Source organism: Vipera berus, assembly GCF_964194415.1.
Source record: "Vipera berus genome assembly, chromosome: 1".
NCBI classification, from domain to species: domain Eukaryota; kingdom Metazoa; phylum Chordata; class Lepidosauria; order Squamata; family Viperidae; genus Vipera; species Vipera berus.
Window position 1 is genome coordinate 175436654 of NC_138202.1, and position 20316 is coordinate 175456969.

The 20316-nt window shown below is 39.1% G+C and overlaps 1 protein-coding gene across 1 annotated transcript in view; it reads left to right on the top strand.

Moving 5' to 3' along the window:
* Positions 1-20316, top strand: part of AOX1 (aldehyde oxidase 1) — an 83383-nt gene that overhangs the window by 25010 nt on the left and 38057 nt on the right. Inside the window, exons 16-25 of the mRNA XM_081336845.1 lie at positions 926-1018; positions 1807-1976; positions 3613-3727; positions 9027-9146; positions 11731-11827; positions 12196-12320; positions 14050-14183; positions 15477-15564; positions 16842-16928; positions 20054-20245. Of these exons, the coding sequence (XP_081192971.1) occupies positions 926-1018; positions 1807-1976; positions 3613-3727; positions 9027-9146; positions 11731-11827; positions 12196-12320; positions 14050-14183; positions 15477-15564; positions 16842-16928; positions 20054-20245 (1221 nt within the window). The remainder of the gene's footprint in view (positions 1-925; positions 1019-1806; positions 1977-3612; positions 3728-9026; positions 9147-11730; positions 11828-12195; positions 12321-14049; positions 14184-15476; positions 15565-16841; positions 16929-20053; positions 20246-20316) is intronic.

Below are 20316 nucleotides of genomic sequence, written 5' to 3' on the forward strand. Positions count from 1 at the left end.
CTAAGAATAGAAATGTAACCAATAAGCATTTCACTTCATCAGTTACATTTACACAGAAAAGTTTAGGACTACAATGGGGACACAGAAAATTGTAACTCTACTGCCATCTAGTCATTGTCTGAATTTGAACAGCTGAGATATGGTAATCCTAGGAAGCTTAATGAAAAACAGCTGTGTGAATTAGACTTAGGTCTCAGCAGATGCTATACTTTCTCACAGTAATTATTTATCATGCTTGCACATAAGCTGACATCAGTTTACCTATACATGTAAACACCATATTGTACTTCTGAGAATAAACCTAGACTTTCATAAGCATATGTATCTGTCCTTTGACTCCAGTTTTCTACTCTAAAACACATCCATATATAAAAAGTCATCTATTAGGAAATCTTCTGTTAACATAGTTAATTGAATAGAACTAGATTGGAATAAACTAAAATTTGATTGATGGTTTCTTTTAGTTGCATCATTTTTTAAGCCAATGTAGTTTCCAGAGTCTTAAATGCCACTACTGTAATTTAAAATCATAATATTCTACTATAATACATTTGGAACCTCTTCTGATTTTGCACTATTGTTTGATTTTAGGCAGATTGTTTTTAATTTAAATTTGGGATACAAACTAATTTCACATCATACTTTATGGCAAAGGATTGCATAAACTCCTTCCAGTATAGAATTTAAACTTGATTAATGTTAAATTGTTGAATCTAAAATATAAATAGACACTCCTCACTCCTTTACCACAAATAAAAGACTACTTTGTGAAGCCAGAAGAGATAAAGTTGATTCTTATAATGCTAAATGATTGTTAATGTTACAATGGATATGACAGTACACTTTTGACTTTGGATTTCCCCCTGGCAAAATCAGTTTTGAAATATTGGTATAATATATTAAATGAATTCCTAACTTCCTACAGTTTCCAGACAAGTATCCTGATTTACCGAAGGAATACATGAGTGCATTAGGCGAATTCTATGATATACCACCAAAGGGCATCCAAATATACCAGGTCAGTGAAGTCAGTTTTAAAGAGAGTTATGTGCACATAAAAATATTTTTTTTTCTAAATAGTCTACAAATATCTCAATCAGTTAATAGAAATGACTCTATAAAAATGGGAAGGGGCATTTGTGGCCTGGCTAATCACCTGCCTAGTTCCTAAAAGTGAGGGCATTTTGCTTTTGCTCTAAACACCTGGACTTTCCGCTATTGCTGGGAATATTTTCCAAGTTATCTATATGATTGTCAGACAATATATTTATTATTTATTTTATTTTAATCCCATTTATATCCTGCCCTTCTCCGAAGACTCAGGGCGGCTTACAATCTAAAGCACAATGTGCTTAGCAATAGCCTTCATTCTATGTATATGCCTGCTTATTAAATATATGATGTTGGTGCCCAATGAGGTCCTTGAAAGTGACAGTGGTCCTTCCAACATACACATTGATGCCTATCAAATTATCTGCCTTAGTTTTATTTTTAAAAATATTTTTGTTTTTTAAAAACAAGCGGGATATGGAAATATTGCAAAGGGCAGTCCCAGCTGTAATCTGCATTTACAGCAATGCTTCTTAGGCCCTAGATCCCAGAGGAAAAGAAAATTGTGACTGACCATGTTTTAAACATTTTGTGAGAATGCACTTACATTCTCACTAGCTTACATGTGATTGATTGTTCACAAAGATAAGGAACCCTAAAGTAAGTAGAAATGTAACCTTTTGCTCAGGAAAAAGTAGAAAGGGATTTGTAAATGCCATTTCTCAATAGTTTCAGTGACCTTCTATCATGTGACAGGGTGTAGATCCTCAACAACCCCCTCAGGACCCTGTGGGACGTCCCATCAAGCATGAGTCTGGTATTAAGCATGCCACTGGTGAAGCTGTCTATGTTGATGATATGGAACGGGCAGATGGTCAACTGTACATGGCAGTGGTAACCAGCACACGGGCCCATGCCAAAATTCTGTAAGTAACATGAAAGAAGAAGCATGAGAAATGTGTGTTGGCGGCCATATTTATTTATTTATTTATGGGATTTGTATGCCGCCCTATCTCCCAAAGGACTCAGGGCGGCTAACAATGATAAAAACACAAAATACAAACATTAAAAGGTATTAAATCAAATTATCCCATAAATAGTCCAATTAAAAACACAAAAAAACAAAATTAAGAAAACCTCCCTTCCATCAGTCCAGGTCGGCCTGTTGAAAAAACCATGTTTTAAGGTTGCGACGAAAGGAACGGAGATCCGGGGCCATCTGGAGCTCCAAGGGGAGTTGATTCCAAAGGGCAGGTGCCCCCACGGAGAAGGCCCTCCCCCTGGGGGTCGCCAGTCGACATTGTCTGGCCAACGGCACCCTGAGGAGGCCCTCCCTGTGTGAGCGCACAGGGCGATGGACAGTTGTTCCTGGCAGCAGACAGTCCTGCAAATATTTCCACAGTTTCAGAACACACTTTAAATCTGTTTTTAAATTTTAAGTTCAGCAGTGGCCAGGGTCAAAAGTGAAGGTTATAAATAAAAAGTAAAGGAAAAGAGGGATGTTCAGGATCCAATTCTTTAAAATAAGAGCAGAATACAATTTGCAGGCACTGGATTTTCTTGTTCGCCTTATCCCTCTCAGAAGAAATCCATTCTTAATTTTCAGTTTTCCTTGTCTTCCTTCCCTTCTTCCAATCTTTGTTTATTTTATTTCATAATTAGTTTTACAAAATGATACTCAAAAAGAAAAAGGGAAAATAAAAAATACAAGAAACAATAAGAAACTGAATATAGAAGAAAAAGGAATATTACAAAATTTCTAAACGTTGCATATTTGAAGTTTTCAGCAGCGTATAAGTGTCTCATTTTAAAAGAATAAATAAGTGTAAAACAAAATCTCTGATACAATCTATGCCAAACAGTTAAAGCCAGCTGGGTGACTTCGGACCAGTTGTTCTCTCTTAGCTCTAGGAAGAATGCATATTAATGATTTCTTTCCTTTGAACAACACGCTCAGTCTGAATTAGGCCACTGTTTGTTTATAGTTAACTAGGTAAAATCAGAAACTGAAGCCGGAAGACAATTTCTAGACTGTCTGGTGTAGTCTTAAATTGCTTGGAGTGATAGATAAAGAAAAGTATAGGTTTTTGTCATTGATGTTTACTTGAGGTTAGAAAACAGGTATGTACTCCAGAAAAGCTTGACAAATGAAGTATATACTTGATTTTACATGTGATAACAGCAGCAAGAATCATATTCACATAATATTGGAAAAATGAAGAAATACCACCAGAGGAAGAAATAATTTAAAAAAATACTAGATTGTGCTGAAATGGACAGACTTATTTTGGGGCTGAAAGAAAAATAACAAAAAGAGTACTTTCAAACTTGGGACTTACTTTATCAATCACTGGAGAAAAGAATAAGGGATTAGGAAGAATTAGTGATTGACAAACTCAGACAACACCTTTGTTGAATAAGTACTTTTAAATTGCATTAAAAATCAATAAAAACATTTTTTTAAACAAAAAGAAAGAAAACAGGTATGTACTGTACATTACAGCATTCGTCTAATTCCTTGGACTGAGCTAAATGGGACATATTTCTTCTTTTTTCCCCCAGAGCCATTGATATATCAGAAGCCTTGAAAGTACCTGGTGTGGTTGATATAGTAACAGCTCAAGACATTCCAGGAAAAAATGGTGATGGCAAAGAGGATGTGTTTGCAGAAGATGAAGTAATTCTTATTTGATATTTTATTTCTATGTAACAGTCTAGCTTTATGCACGATTTATGCCCATATTAGCTAATATAGGAATTTCTTCTTGTTCTAGGGTTTCTTTACCCAAGATACAGATTTGCAATTATAGGTAGACCTCGGTTTACAACCACAATTGAGCTCAAAATTTTCATTATGAAGCAAGGCAGCTGTTAAGAGAGTTTTGTCTCATTTTATGACCTTTTTGCCACAGTGGTTATGCAAATCACTGCAGTTGCTAAATTAATAATGCAATTGTTAAGCGAATCTGGCTTCCTCGATTGACTTTGCTTGTCAGAAGCCAGCTGAGAAGATTATAAACGGCAATCACATGATGTGCTGGACCAGTATATACTCAGCTGGTCCGTTATTATAGCTAGCTTAGGAATTAAGAACTGTGTTACTGTATTTAGCATTTACAGGGCTAATGCTGCATCCTTAAGAGAACTGTATGTAAGAACATGTAAGTCAATAAAAGAGTAGGAAAAGCAATACTGGGATACAATCCTCAAAATGACAGAATGATCTCAGTTCGAATCCAAGGCAAACCATTCAATATCACAGTAGTCCAAGTCTATGCCCCAACCACCGGTGCTGAAGAGGATGAAATTGACCGGTTCTATGAAGCCCTACAGCACCTTATAGAACTAACACCAAAAAATGATGTCCTTATCATCATGGGGGATTGGAATGCTAAAGTAGGAAGCCAAAAGATAACCGGAATAACAGGCAAGTTTGGCCTTGGAGTACAAAATGAAGCAGGGCACAGGCTGATAGAATTTTGTCAAGAGAATACGATGGTCATAGCAAACACTCTTTTCCAACAACCCAAGAGACGGCTCTACACATGGACATCACCAGACGGTCAACACAGAAATCAGATTGACTATATGCTCTGCAGCCAAAGATGGAGAAACTCTATACAGTCAGTAAAAACAAGACCAGGAGCTGACTGTGGCTCAGACCATGAGCTTCTTGTTGCAAAGTTTAGGCTTAAATTAAAGAAAGTAGGGAAAAGCGCTAGGCCAGTCAGGTATGAATTAAATCATATCCCTGTTCAATATACAGTAGAGGTGACAAATAGATTTAAGGAATTAGATCTGATAGACAGGGTGCCTGAAGAACTATGGACAGAGGTTCGCAACATTGTACAAGAGGTAGCAACCAAAACCATCCCAAAGAAAAAGAAATGCAAGAAAGCAAAATGGCTGTCTGAGGAAGCTTTGCAAATAGCTGAGGAAAGGAGGGAAGCAAAAGGCAAGGGAGAAAAAGAAAGATACGCCCAATTGAATGCAGAATTCCAGAGAATAGCTAGAAGAGATAAGAATGCCTTCTTAAATGAACAGTGCAAAGAAATAGAAGAAAACAATAGAATAGGGAGGACCAGAGATCTTTTCAAGAAAATTGGAGAGATGAAGGGAACGTTCAATGCAAAAATGGGCATGATAAAGGAGCAAAATGGCAGGGACCTAACAGAGGCAGAAGAGATTAAGAAGAGATGGCAAAATTACACAGAAGAACTATACAAGAATGAGCTTAACGTCCCTGATAATCACAATGAGGTGGTCACTGACCTCGAGCCAGACATCCTAGAATGTGAAGTGAAGTGGGCCTTAGAAAAGCTGAGCAACAACAAAGCTAGTGGAGGTGACAGTATTCCAGCTGAGCTATTCAAAATCTTAAAAGACGATGCAGTAAAAGTGCTACACTCAATTTGCCAGCAAATTTGGAAAACTCAACAGTGGCCACAGGATTGGAAAAGATCAGTTTACATTCCAATTCCAAAGAAAGGCAGTGCCAAAGAATGTTCAAACTATCGCACCATTGCACTCATTTCTCATGCTAGTAAAGTTATGCTTAAAATCCTACAAGTTAGACTCCAGCAGTATGTGGATCGAGAACTACCAGAAGTACAGGCAGGATTTCGAAGAGGCAGAGGAACTAGAGATCAAATAGCCAACATACGCTGGATCATGGAGAAAGCTAGAGAGTTCCAGAAAAACATCTACTTCTGCTTCATTGACTATGCTAAAGCCTTTGATTGTGTGGATCATAACAAACTGTGGCAAGTTCTTAAAGAGATGGGAATACCAGAACATCTTATTTGTCTCTTGAGAAACCTATATGCGGGCCAAGAAGCAACAGTGAGAACTGGACACGGAACCGGTGATTGGTTCCAAATTGGGAAAGGTGTCCGGCAAGGCTGTATACTGTCGCCTTGCCTATTTAACTTATATGCAGAGCACATCATGAGAAAGGCAGGGCTAGAGGAGTCAAAAGTTGGAATTAAGATTGCTGGAAGAAATATCAACAACCTAAGATATGCAGATGATACCACTCTAATGGCAGAAAGTGAAGAGGAACTGAAGAGTCTCTTGTTGCGAGTGAAGAAGGAGAGTGCAAAAGTTGGGTTGAAACTAAACATTAAGAAAACCAAGATCATGGCATCCGGCCCTCTCAATTCCTGGCAAATAGATGGGGAAGAAATGGAGGTAGTGACAGATTTTATTTTCCTGGGCTCCAAGATCACTGCAGATGGGGACTGTAGTCAAGAAATTAAAAGACGCTTGCTCCTCGGGAGGAAAGCCATGGCAAATCTAGACAGCACACTAAAAAGCAGAGACATCACCCTGTCAACAAAAGTGCATATAGTCAAGGCTATGGTCTTCCCAGTTGCAATGTATGGCAGTGAAAGTTGGACCATAAGAAAGGCTGAGCGCAAAAGAATTGAGGCCTTTGAACTATGGTGCTGGAGAAGACTCCTGCGAGTCCCTTGGACTGCAAGGCGATCAAACCGGTCAGTCCTAGAGGAGATCAACCCTGACTGCTCTTTAGAAGGCCAGATCCTGAAGCTAAAACTCAAATACTTTGGCCACCTAATGAGAAGGAAGGACTCACTGGAGAAGAGCCTAATGCTGGGAAAGATTGAGGGCAATAGAAGAAGGGGACGACAGAGAATGAGGTGGCTGGATGGAGTCACTGAAGCAGTAGGCGTGAGCTTAAATGGACTCCAGAAGATGGTAGAGGACAGGAAAGCCTGGAGGAACATTGTCCATAGGGTCGCGATGGGTCGGACACGACTTCGCAACTAACAACAACAATGTAAGAACATTTAGCATTCAAATGGTTAAACACCATTTCCTTAAGAGCTGGCTTCTGGGAAATGTAGTCTAGTTGTTAGTTAGGCCTATATCTTATATAGTCAGTGAGAGGAGCTTCAAAGTTTGTCGCAGGACATCCTGGATATGTGCCAGGTTGTAAAGCCTTTGTTTTAATCAACCATCGTGCATGCTTCGAATAGCATCCGTAACAATGCTCAGCAATGCTTAGCTGAAATGGAGAAACCACTCCTTTTTTACATTACGAGAATGAACAAATATGAACATTAATATGTTTCCACGACTGGATGTCTTTACTGCAAAATGTAAGTCTTTGCTTAAAGTTCCTGGACAATAAATATTTGTTTTAAAATTATTTTCATTGAGTTAAACTGTCTGGAATCTGGAACTACAAAGCATTTTAGTTCTGGGAGCCAGAACACATGATCCCAGGACAGTGCAACTCTCTTAAATACATGCCAGTTGCCAAGGATCTGAATTTTGATCACATGTCCATGGGGATGCGGCAACAGTTGCAATTATGAACACTGGTGATATATCACTTTTTTCAGTGGTATTGTTACTCTGAATGGTCACTAAATAAATGGTTATAAGTTGAGCACTTCCTGTATCCTGCTTGCTCAACCTTTTAGAATAATGGAAATTATTGATTTTGGTGGAATAAACTAACACGGAAAAATCTTGTGACTATCAAACTATCATTTACATGTGCTATATTGACTACAAGAAAGTCTTCAATAGTGTTGGTCATGAGAAGCTATGGAGAGCCCTACAAGACCTGAGGCTACCAACACATCTGATCAACTTGGTGAAATCACTGTACACAAATCAGGAAGCCACTGTGCAAACATCCTATGGAGACTGTGATTGGTTTAAGATAGAGAAAGGAGTGATAAGGTTGCATTCTCTCCCCTTTTTTATTCAATCTGTATTCCAAAATAATCATGAGGAAGCTAGATCTCGAAGAATCAAAAATTGGGGTAAAGATTGGAGGAAGAAACATCAACAATCTTCAATATGCTGACAATACAAATCTCCTATAAAAAAACCAAAGAAGGCCTGGAACATCTGATCAAGAAAATCAAAGAAGAAAATGAAAGTGAACATCAAAAAGACCACTGCAAGACTGGAAATGTCAAAATAGAATTTGATGTTGAAAAGCTAGAATGCGTGGAAAACTTCACTTTCCTAGGGTTGCAAATCACTCAAAGAAGTGAACGCAGCTCAGAAATAAAACGTTGGATTGCACTGGGTTGCATAGCAATGATGAACATAAGCTGAATATGGAAAAGCAAGGACATCAGCCTGGCAACCAAATATTGGTTAGTCCACCCTTTTGTATTTCCCATAGCTACCTGTAAGCAAAACAGAAAGAAAATTGACCCATTTGAGTTGTGGTGCTGGAGGAGGCTTCTGCATATTCCCTAGACAGCACAGTGACCATCAAGCAAGTACTGAAGTCCATAACACCAGACATGTCACTAGAAAGAAAAATCACAAAACTATGTTTCACCTATTTTGTCATGTAGGGGAATTCACTGGAGAAAGCAATTAAGTTGGGAAGAGTTAGCAGTAAAAGAAAGCCAGGCTGCCAAAGAACACGATGGCTGGAAAACATCAAAAATAACACTGGCCAGAGCATACAAAAACTCAAAGAAGCAGTGCAAGATCAGAAGATGTGGAAAGACCTGGCCCATAGAATCGTCAAGAATCGGACATGACTGAATGGATAACATCATCATCACCATCTTAACTAACACATCAAGCAAGGAGAAATAGCTACTGATTTGAGCACTCCCCACCATTTATTTATTTATTTATTTTTATTTTAATCCCATTTATATCCCGCCCTTCTCTGAAGACTCAGGGCGGCTTACAATTTAAGCACAAACCAATGTGCTTAGCAATAGCCTTCATTCTATGTATATGCCTGCTTATTAGGGCTGGAACAGCCAAAGGTTTCCACACAACTCTTCAGGAGAAGATTAGGGGTGCACAAGACCTGTGGGAAGCGGAGAGAAAAATTTGTTCTAACCTTGAACTTTGTTTTTAAAAAAGACAAATAACCTTACAACAAGTTTATAGAGATAAATCAAATCATGTTTTTACTGTACTGTATTCAAAAGTCATGCAGTTTCTATGGTTTGGGTTTTATGCAGGTAATATTCATTGGGCATATTATATGTGGTGTCGTCGCAACATCTTTTGAATGTGCAAAAGAAGCTGCAAAAAAAGTGAAAATCGACTATCAAGATCTGGAAGTGATTCTGACAATTGAGGTAAACTTTCTTCATTTTGGTGACTATTTCCTTAACTGTTTAACCAAGATCATAGCCCCTGTCCCCTGTCAGCAAACCTTCAGTGGCCCTGGTTTTTGCCTGCTGCTTTTCAGTGCCAAGCTGCCTGCAATCTGGTCTCCCTCACTGGTGATTTATTCATCAATGAGAGGGCCAACCTGGCTGTATCACTGAGACCTGACAAGGCCCACAAAGGGGTAATGCTTTCGGAGGTATGTCCAACTGGGTTTCAGGTGTGGCATCAGTCAAGACTCTGGGCATGTCTGGAGGTGTGCTGATTGTCATCCAGGATCTCTTATGGCTTTTAGGGGCACCACAGGTCACTGAATGTGAAGCTGTGTTTATTAGTCTCTCTAGGCATTTTTGAGGAATGTCTGATGCAATAAAGAATCAAATTGTTACCAAAAGAACAAAGAAGTAAGGAAGAAGAGAAGAGCTCTGTGACACCTTTATTCTTGATGTATATTTGCCCAGTAAAGCCAAGGTGAACCTAAATTACATCATGTTCAATTGATGCACGAGGGGCTCATTTTTCATGTGCTAACAAGAGCAGGTACAGGGATCCTCTGTAGGTTCCCCATCAATGGGTTTTAGGAAAGCTTCGTCCCTTCTCTCACATACCAATTGTATCTCTCCAATTTTAAGGATTTCCTAATGGAAAATCTCTGATTTGTAATCAGCAGTAGCTCTGCTGATTGACTCCTTTCAACCCAAAACATTAAGCAATCAGATCATTGATATCTGGATTTGTAACTGGCTGACAAACCATACTCAACGAGTAGTCCTTAATGGTACTTCATCTACATGAAGGGAAATAAGCAGTGGGATATCACAAGGTTCTGTCTTCATAAATGACTTAGATGAGGGAATAGAAGGGAATCTCATCAAATTTGCAGATGAGACTAAGCTGGCTGGAATAGCCAACACCCCAGAAGACAAGCTCAGAATCCAAAAAAGATCTTGACAGAGTTGAACAATGGGCCCTATCCAAAAAATGATATTTAATGTGCAGAAAAGCAAGGTTTTACACCTGGGCAGGAAAAATCAAAGGTACAAGTACCGATTAGGCAAAACCTGGCTCAAAAACAGTAACTGTGAGAGGGACCTTTGAGTCCTAGTGGATGATCACTTAAACATGAGTCAGCAGTGTGCCATAGCAGCCAAAAAAAAGCTGATACAATCCTTGGTTGTATAAACATAGGCATAGAATCAAAATCACTTGAAGTATTAGTACTATTTTATAAAGCCTTAGTAAGGCCACATCTGGAGTACTGCATCCAGTTTTGGTCACCACATTACAAAAAAGATGTTGAGACTTTGGAAAAAGTGCAAGGAAGAGCAAGTAAGGTGATTAAAGGCCTGGAGACTAAAACATATGAAGAACCATTGCAGGATTTGGAAATGGCCAGTCTAGAGAAAAGAAGGATTAGGGGGGACATGATAGCAGTATTCCAGTATTTGAGAGGCTGCCACAAGGAGGAGGGGGTCAATTTATTTTCCAAAGCACCAGAAGGTAGGACAAGAAACAATGGATGGAGACTAATCAAGGAGAGAAGCAACCTGGAATTAAGGAGAAACTTCCTAACAGTGAGGACAATTAACCAGTGGAACAGCTTGCCTTCAGACATTGTGGGTTCTTCATCACTTGAGGTTTTAAACAAGAGACTGGCCAGCCACTTGTCTGAAATGATATAGGACTCCTGCTTGAGCAGGGGGTTGGACTAGAAGACCTCCAAGGTCCTTTCCAGCTCTATTCTGATGATGATGATGATGATGATGATGATGATGATGATGATGATGATGATGATATCCAGCCTGCCTCACTTTGACATATGTAATTCTGGTTGCTTCTATTGTGTTTCTATAATTTAAACATACACACAAGCATGTTTATAAGCACACGGTTTCTCACAACATATGCATTGTTGATCCAAAAGTCCTGTATGCATGTCTGGATAGGTGTAACAGATGTGTTTTAAATGTATTTTGCAATTGAGTAAGACCTTATTTTAAAAACTACACTAGAATAAATCAGGAAATAATTTTAATTTCAAATAACATCAGTCCAGGCAGCGTGGATCAGAAATTCACTAATCATCCCTAAGAAGGGCAGGCATCACTTTCTTCATCTTGCTGATGTCAAGAAAGATAATGATATGTTGGCTCACAGAAAGATAGCACAACTCAACAAAGCCAGTATGTTATACCATATATTTATCTGAAATATGTTTCCCACTTATACACACGAAGCTGAATAAACTCTTTTAGAAATTAAGAATTAGGAGCTGAGTGCTACTCACAGCACACAGGCAATGTCCCTTCCTTTGGCCAGTATGAAAGAATACAGTTTGGGGGGGGGGGATTTTTTTCATGACAGATATTTTATTTTGATGATCAGGTATTTCATGAACTGGGAAGAAGCCAGTTGTGTTCATATTTGCAATGAGACAATTTCTTAACTAGAGTAAAGTCAATGCAATTGTACCGAGACAAAATGTGAGACATTAATTCTGTAGTATCTCCTGGGTTCTAGAACTTGATCTCAAAAATTCCTTCTCTATTCCAGGAAGCAATTAATCATGGATCCTTCTTAGCGAAAGATAAAAAAGTTGAAAGAGGAAATGTGGAAAAAGCATTTCAGACAGTGCACAAAATTATTGAAGGTAAGAAGTATCAATGCTGAATAACAATGAAGTCCCAGTAATAAGCAATATATTTCTATAGTGCAGATTCAGTTAGTTCATTGACATTTTGTATCAGAAGGTTTGCCTAAAATGAAATATTTATCATAGGATAATGGCATGAAATATTCCCTGCTTTGATATTCCTTTGCTATTTATCATTCTGCTTTTATTATTTTGTCTGTTATTTGATGATCTTTCAAGAATTCCCAAACTGTATTGGGAAGTCTGAGAGTTGATCCAAAGCATCCAGAGAGATACAGACTTAGGAAGGCAAACATAGAATCTAGCTTGAAGTAAATAATGAAATCAGATACTAATCATCTCCCTGATACTATTGTTTTTAATAGGTGAAATCCACATTGGGGGTCAAGAACATTTTTACCTGGAAACAAATAGTGTGTGTGTCATTCCAAGAAAAGAAGATAATACTATGGATATATATGTGTCCACTCAGGATGCTGCACATGTACAGGTGAGATAACTGAGGTTTTGCCATTGATTCAGCAGCAACTGTGAGGCAAGACAAGTCACGTACCCACTCTTCCAAATATGCTCTAAAATTGTATTGGTTTTGGTGTTCATTAATAACAATATCAATATTAGTTGGTTTTATTGCCTCTGTTTATTTTGTATTTGTAACCAGGTGTCCATGGAGATTCTCAGTCATCCAGGTCATGGTTGTCCCAAAAGGTCCTTTTCAAAAGGCAACTGGACTTTCTTTTTTTCCTCAAAGATGTTTCACTTCTCATCCAAGATGTCATGGTTCCAACAGATGAAACCCATCAAAAGAACTTCAAGGCAAAAATTCTTCCTTAAAGATCATTGTATTCAGGAAACAAAGTATCAGCACTACATAGCTGAACCCAAAACTAGATTCCCTTCCCCTGGATACAAAGTAACAAACTGCAACTCCCACCCCCATGAAGTAGTCCTTAATCACATTCTCCAATTAGCCTGAAGCAAGGGCTCTCTCCACAGCTCCTCAGCCCACCAAAATGTTATCAGTTTGTGTCCTTGAGTTCCCACGAGCTGCATTATTATTATGGCTAGCTGAGCTCAAGCATTCGCCCCAACCCCCTCTCTACACCTGATTTTTAAACAGAAGAAAAAGCATGTTAAAAGCAAAGTGAAAATGGCTGCAATTTCCATCAGTTGTCAGAGCTGGAACATCCATTGTTAAAGCATTGACACGTCGGATGAGAAGCAAAATGTCTTCAAACAAAGAAAGTCTGGTTGCCTTTTGAAAAGCATATGTAGGGTTATAGAAAGGTAAAGGTTCCCCCGCACATGCGTGCTAGTCGTTTCCAACTCTAGGGGCCAGTGCTCATCTCCGTTTCAAAGCCGAACAGCCAGCGCTTGTCCAAGGACGTCTCCGTGGTCATGTGGCCGGCATGACTAGATGCCAAAGATGCACAGAACGCTGTTACCTTCCCACCGTAGTGGACCCTATTTTTCTACTTGCATTTTTACGTGCTTTCGAACTGCTAGGTTGGCAGAAGCTGGGACGAGTAACAGGCGCTCACTCTGTTACGCAGCACTTGGGATTCAACCCGCTGAACTGCCGACCATCTGATCGACAAGCTCAGCATCCTAACCCACTGAGCCACCTCGTTATAACATGTGATTTACAAAAATTAAATACAGATTTAAAACAACAAGGTAGGCAGTAAAGGCTATCAAAACACAATATTGCTTCTTTATTATTTAAACAATCTAAGTTTCAAAATGATAGTGCTGATTACTTTTCAGTTTAAGGTGAACTAGTGTTGAAACAGGAACCTGTACTTTGTGACAGCATACATCAGGAACCTCTCACCCCAACTCCTGCATGCTTCTTCAGTTTATATTCATTGCAGTGAGCAGAAACTAAAAGGCCTTTTGCAAAATGATTGAGGTAGGGCTGGGGAAGCTCCAATGAGCATAATTCCAAAATCACTACCCCAAGACAAGGTTTTACAGTTCTGGAGTATTTCAAGAACCTTTAACTAACCATAACAGTGGCTCTAAGGAAATGTGTATATACAATATGTACAATCCTAAGGATAGAATCCCCAAATTCATACATACATACATACATACATACATACATACATAGAGTTGGAATTATACGTGTTCCTAGGTATACATGCCCTAAATAATTAAGTGGGGATATGCTGCTCAACAGGTGTATACAAACCTGGGAATGCTTTTCTTTTTTATAGGAGCTAGTGGCTTCTGTGTTAGATGTTCAGAGCAATAAGATCATGTGCCATACAAAACGAGTTGGAGGAGCTTTTGGCGGAAAAACAACTAAACCTCCATTTTTTGCAGCGGCAGCAGCAGTGGCTGCAAAGAAGTAAGTGCTAAACTAAAGTGCAACCATCTCAAATAACTGAAACCCAGTTCATATATTTAATGGTTTCTTGTTTATTTTCTCTGGTTTTCTAAAATTATAGACATCAACTTGCTATGAAGAAAATTAATTATTTATTTAATTTGTGGAGCTATAGAGGCTCAGAGACTCTACCTATCCTGAATACTCAGTGTAGTGTATGCCACGCGACTTTGCACTCAGCCTCATCCTTCTTATGTTATATATAAGAAGACAGGTGGCTGCTTTAAAATTTAACTGTTTTTAGAAGTTGCAACACATTTAATAGCAGTACAGTATTGGCTATAATGTACCTTCCATATAAATTAGATGGCTGCATGTCTCTTTCTTTCATCAGCTTTTTTGAATGCTGCAATTATGTTATCAATGAAATACAGCTAAAGATCCTAATAATCTGATACAGTAATTGTTGATATGCTCCAGTTCTCACACATCACCTTTTTGGACTTAGGTAGAAACTTGGTGTCTGTTGAGCTGTTGTATACAGAAATTGTGATATTTATACTGCTTGTGTATAAAACATATATAAAACGTTTGATACCAAATGGCTTGTTTTCTAACTGTGTCTCCCACAAACACCAGTCTGTTCATACACAACTTTGGGGCCCTTTTGTCAACTTCAATACCTCACCTGTTTTTATGTTTATCATATATTCCTAGGGCTGCACTTGCCTGTAGGCATTTTTAAAACATAAAAACCAGTGAGGTACAGTAGCTAAAATGTTAGGCTGGCACTGAGGACTCCCAGTCTCTAATCTATCCCTAGTCAGAGAAGCCCATTGATAATACTGGACCAACCACCCTCTCTCAGCCACATCTGCCTCATAGGAAAATGTGGCGGGACTGAACTCACAGTCTTCTGCTTTCCAGTCTGTTGCTGTAACCACTAGATCAGACTGGCTCAGGCAGGATATAAAACTCTGTGTTTGGAGAGAGAGAGAGAGAGAGAGAGAGAGAGAGAGAGAGAGAGAGAGAGAGAGAGAGAGAGAGAGAGAGAGAGAGAGAGAGAGAGAGAGAGAGAGAGAGAGAGAGAGATTGAGGGAGTAAAAAGCAATGTGAACTGAAGTGAGAAGAATCTGTTTGCCTGTTGATAAATGCCAATTTTATCACTACCATATCTATCATAAGAGATATTTTATGCCCAGAACAAGTTGATACAATTCCAAAAGTAGCCCAAAGGCTTGGAAATCCTTGCACCATGGCATATGTTCTCTGGTGTCCTAGCAACTCATCATAATGTTGCATACATTTTTGTAGAACGGGTTGTCCAGTTCGTTTTATCCTGGAGCGACAAGATGACATGCTAATACTTGGAGGCCGACATCCGCTTTATGGAAAATATAAAGTAAGCTATTCTGATTTTAAATGGCAGCACTTTTATGTACCTAAATTATTACCTCACACAGATTTACTTTGTCCTTGTCCATCAGCAAAAACACAATTTCTCTTTCTGGTCTATTCTGTCCCCTTGTACTGCTGCTGTACACAATGTCTTGGACTGTGCAGAAAGCATGCAGAAATCAGGCATCTTCTAGACATAGGGCAGGTTTAACCCAAGGCAAAAAAGTATCTTTATGAGTTATTTTGGTCAATATCTTTCATACATGCTCTGGTAATCTCCCATTCAGAACCAACCTTCCTTCCTTAATTTAATTTAATTTAATAATAATATTTCTATACCGCCCTTCTCCCTGAGGACTCAGGGCAGTTCACAGGGCAAGAATAAAATACAAAATTACAAATATTAAAAAGAAATTAAATAATTGCCCGATATTAAAACAATTGATATATTACAATTATAAAACCCCAAAGATAATATTAAGAATACAAAAATAAAAAACCCCACCAATCCCCCATCAGGCTAGCCCGTCTTGTACAAACAAAAACGTCTTGAGATCGCGATGAAAGGAGCGAAGATCGGGCGCCATCTGGAGCTCTACCGGTAACTGATTCCATAGCTCCAGAGCGCCCACAGAGAAGGATCTCCCCCTGGGGGCCACCAATCAACATTCTCTGATCGGTGGTACCCTGAGGAGGCCCTCTCTGTGGGAACGCACAGGGCGCAGGGAGCTTGATGCCGGCAGCAGGTGTTCCCTGAGGTACTCCGGCCCCCTGCCATGGAGGGCTTTGAACACCATTACTAGTACCTTGAATCTTCCTTCCTTCCTTCCTTCCTTCCTTCCTTCCTTCCTTCCTTCCTTCCTGTTTTATGTGTGACTGTTTTTAGGAAAGGTTCAAAAATTGGGCAGTTTAAGTGTATCGTTTTAGTGCTTCCTCACCTGCAATAGCTGCCAATTTATTAACAGTTTGAGATCATTGAAATGTTCCCTTCTTTAACTCATTTCTCTCCAGGATCTCCACCTAAGCAAAAGAGATGAGAAGCTGTCAAGAAGACTTCCTAAGTGGAGACACATTAGCAGCCAAATGGTCTCCTTAACAAAAAAGCTTATCTGACACACAGTTTATTGTCATTTCAGCACCATCAAAATTGTTGAAGAAAAAATTAAAGACATAATAAATGCTGGTGCTTTTGTTGCCCAGAGAAAATTCCAATAAACTTCAGGGGATTCAATGAAAGGAGAGAAGTAATGTGTTTCTAACAATACATTGTTCTGATTTTAGGTGGGATTCATGAAGGATGGCAAAATTGAAGCTGTTGACCTTCTACTATTCGTAAATGGTGGATGTACACCAGATGAAAGTGAAATGGTAGGTTTCTTATAACAGAAGACTCAAAGGTGGGAACAATATATTTAGTGCTAGCTGAGAGAAAAATAATCTTATATTTGCTGATGATAGAATACTTGAATACTTTATTTATTTGGCCAAGTGTGGTTAGACACACAAGGAATTTGTCTCTGGTGCAGAAGCTCTCAATATACATGCAAAGCGACAGAAATTGAACATGAGTGGAATGCTATTTAGGATATATCATGCAATTCTCAATCTTATAAAAGAATTAAATGGATTTAAATGTTGAAATGAATTCTTTAAATTAAGAACAAGGAAAGATACCTGGTATGCATTCCAGACTACAAACTCAGATTTACAAGCCACATCTCCTCAGGACAGAGAAGTTTCTTTGTTAAGGTCAGATTACTCCAGCCCTTTCCTCTGCTGCTTTCTGGGGGAAAAAATGACTTTTTAAAATGGAATAGAAAGAGTGAATGGCGAGAAACTGGGGGAAAAAGTTGAGTTTCCATCACTCACTGCAGCCTTTGGTGAACATTTGGAATCTCAAAAAAGTTGGAAAGGTCCACGACATTTGGAGTAGGATTGCTTTAGGAAGCCTTATGTTTTTATTGAAAAAGGAAAATGCATGGAGTATTTGTACTGGGTTCTTTTCCCTCCTGTTTTCTGTGACTTGAACCCAAGTTCCTAGCAAAGCTACTATACAGTGTGCAGCTCGGGCCATCTCCCAACTTTGTACCACTGGAACTTACTCAATCCAAATTCCTGAGAGCAATCTTCCAAGTCCACTGCTGGATCCATATACATGGAGCCTGGAATGGTGAGAGGGGGAACCAGAATATGGCAGACCATATTAATTGCTAGCTAAGATTAACACAGTTTTGACCCCTTGATATTAGAGGACAGATTTCAAATTACGGGGAGACGAGCAGTTTATAGCAAGCCATCACATCTGGGGCCTTCACCTTCTTATTTACTATCACTGGATTTCAAGCAACACTGATGCTCAAGCAGTAGCTGTTTGATCTAGAACGCCAAATTCATGCAGGCAATAGCCTCCATCTTTTCCTGACTGACAGTGTGAGAATATCATAGTACTAACTGCATATCTCATTGCACTTGGATGTCCTGAACCAGAGAAGGGCTTTCAGATGCTACAGTTCAATGCAATGCCCTCCAGGGAGCAGTACCAGAAGGTATATACAAAAAAAATTACCCTGGTCATGGCAAGTATGTCCCTGTGAATCAAAGTAGGTAGGATTTATTCAGCGATTTTGCCAATTTTACAAGGAACTTAATAGAGCCCTAACTGCTCTGTTTCTGAATAGTATTAGAGGATTTATCACCCAACAATACAAATAGTCATCATTTAACAACCAGTTGCTTAGCCACCATTCGAAGTCACAATGGATCCTCAAAAGGTTCTAACCCAGTTCAGAGTTCCAACCACACGCACACCTGCAGTCATAGGACCACATTTGGAGCACTTGGGAACTGGCTCACTTTTATAGCTGGTTCCATGGTCATGTGACAGCAATTTATTATTTTTTGCCGGTTTCCAGCACATGCAGTAGGAAGGAATTGGCTTAGGAATGTAGTGTTCACTTTAGAACTCCAATAAAATAAGCTTATAAAATCATGTTGGTCAAGTGGTGCCTTGACTTACGACCGTCATGCCTGACAACAGAAATTCTGGGTTCTGTTAAAATCAGAAGTCAAGGACTACTTATTTCCTGCTATTGAACCTCAGCCCCAAGACAATAGATAAGGCAGCCAAGTTCTGCATGGCTTCATGTAAGTTGTTCTCATCTTACAACCATTTGTTTAATGGCCACTTGAAGGTACAGTAACATTGAAAAAAATGATTTACAACCATTCCTTGCAATTATAAGTGTCCCCATGGTCACATGATCAAAATGTGGGTGCTTGGCAACCAGCATCTATTTACAACAGTTACAACATCATTTGGTCACATGATCACCATTTGTGACCTGACAAGCAAAGTCAAGGGACGTGGTGGCTCAGTGGGTTAGGACGCTGAGCTTGTCAATCAGAAGGTCGGCACCTGTTACTCGTCCCAGCTTATGCCAACCTAGCAGTTTGAAAGCACGTAAAAATGCAAGTAGAAAAATAGTGACCACTGTGGTGGGAAGGTAACAGTGTTCCATGCGCCTTTGGCATCTAGTCATGCCGGCCACATAACCACAGAGACATCCTCAGAGAAGCGCTGGCTCTTCGGCTTTGAAACGGAGATGAGCACCGGCCCCTAGAGTTGGAAATGACTAGCACGCATGTGCAGGGGAACCTTTACCTTTACCTTTAAGCAAAGTCAATGGAAGAAGACAGATTCACATAATAACGGTGTGATTCACTTAACTGCAGTGATTCACTTACCAATTGTGCCAAAAAAGGTTATAAAACTGGGTGCAATTCACTTAACAACCTCCTTGTTTAGTAATGGAAATTGTGGACCCGATTGTGGTTGTAAGTCAAGGACTGAGCATATAAAATAAAGCATATAATAACTAAAAGGAGTTGAACCTGCATGGTTATGGTCTGCTAGATGCTCCTTTTCATTTCAATTTTACGCCCATGGTTATATTTGCCTTCTGCTGCTTAATGACCACAATAACAACTGATTTGAATTTGATTATAAACTGGGTGTTTACCTTCATCCATATTTTATGCTGTGTTTATGAATTGTTTTGTATACATAATCATCCTGTGATCTATGTTTTATATAGAAGGCTCTTCATTTGTAGAAGACCAACTTCACTTTGTGTTCTGCCAGCATATTGTTATTTGGATATTTTTCTTTTTTTATCATAGTTGAAGCTGCTGTATTGCCATGACTGCAGTTCCTTTCACATCGAATGTCCATGTTTTAATACTTGAAGTTTTTAAAAAAGGGAGGGTGGGCTGAATTCTGTAGTCATCAAGTCTCTGTGCCATACGATAAATGACAGCACTGGGTATAAATGCCCAAAATGTCAGGTGTTAGCCTCTTGGAAGATAGACAGAAGATTGAAAGATAGAAGATAAATAGTGACAGCAGGAACCCAAGCATGCTGAGAATTAAAATATGAGGGTAATTCCATAAGATATGTTAATTAACAAGTTTATTATCTACTCTTATCCATTAGGTAATAGAGTATGTGGTACTAAAATGTTGTAATGCATATGATATTCCCAACTTCCGAAGTCAAGGATGGGCCTGCAAGACAAATTTACCATCAAATACTGCATTTCGAGGGTTTGGATTTGGACAATCAGCCTTAAGTGCGGAAATGTGGATAGCAGTTGTGGCTGACTGCCTTGATCTTCCACCTGATAAGGTAAATAAAGGATTGCAAAAAAGGTGTGTTGAAGCCTTTACCATAATTTAGAGTAAGGCCACAATATTGCT